This window comes from Leiobunum rupestre, chromosome 2 (genome assembly GCF_980474605.1).
Source record: "Leiobunum rupestre chromosome 2, qqLeiRupe1.1.hap1, whole genome shotgun sequence".
NCBI classification, from domain to species: Eukaryota; Metazoa; Arthropoda; class Arachnida; order Opiliones; family Sclerosomatidae; genus Leiobunum; species Leiobunum rupestre.
This window is the reverse complement of record NC_143385.1, coordinates 11,176,458-11,177,418: the sequence shown is the minus strand read 5'-3', so window position 1 is coordinate 11,177,418 and position 961 is coordinate 11,176,458. Positions and strand designations below refer to the sequence as shown.

Below are 961 nucleotides of genomic sequence, written 5' to 3'. Positions count from 1 at the left end.
ACTAACCCGCTCTCCGTGAATCGAGCCGAGCCTCGGGAATCGAGAGGAAACTCGAGAGACATTCGTTTTTTTCTTCCCCTTCGGTTTTCTAGTAACCAAGCACTAAAGCGTAAGCCTACCGCGGCAATGGTTAGCATTCATTTTAGTAGCAGGTATAGATAGTACTATTTTAGAGATAGATAGTTTGGCACACGGACAAGCATGGCCCCCATAGAACCCGTTCGAAGTTGGGTACTTAGAGTAATACCACTTATGATCGTACTATAAATGAAAGTTGATCCACGTGAGAGATGTGAGGTGTCGAATCGACAGAGATGGAAATATATTTTGCCTGCTTTATCTCAGTCACGATCGTGCTTAGCACCTTTTTCTGCCATGATATCGATAATTTCTTCGCATACTGTAGACGAAAGGTATGATGTTGTGCCACATCCTTTGTTTCCGTAGGTTTTTATGTGCGTGTCCAGAAAGGGATCGAACTCTGCCAAAAGTTCTAATGTCATGACATAGTTTCCACTGTTTCTAGATCCAAATTTCTCCTGCGTACCTCTAAACGGTAAACCACGTGCAGATAGTGACCGGATAACAGCCACAATTCGCCTCAAAACTTCATGCCAGTATTTTATTTCTTCTTCCGTGTGAAGAACTCGGTTCTTGTCAACTCTACCGCCAGCGTTCTTCCTTGCTAAAAGCTTTCCACATGCTGATCTGTGATCGTTTGAATTTTCGTGTTCTTTCATCCTATGATTACCATTTTTTCAGTCGTTGTACCCTTCGTCATTAGACAGCGATGAACCCGATATTCCAAACATCTTGCAAGGGGCACAGAACACTGTACCTTTGCTTTTCGAAAATACTAGCCAAGGTCGAGATCGTTTTTCACCATTAGGCAACGTTCGACTGAAAAGTGAAAGGGTTAGATATCTAGTTTTATCTGGGTAGTGGCGCTTCGAAGAAGAAA

At 42.9% G+C, this 961-nt stretch overlaps 1 protein-coding gene across 1 annotated transcript; it reads right to left on the bottom strand.

Annotated features, from left to right (window-relative positions):
* Positions 1-341: 341 nt before the first annotated feature.
* Positions 342-740, bottom strand: LOC149956107 (uncharacterized). Its single transcript, XM_090166762.1, has one exon. It carries the CDS (start codon positions 738-740, stop codon positions 342-344), a length of 399 nt encoding a protein of 132 aa, XP_090022888.1.
* Positions 741-961: the final 221 nt, after the last annotated feature.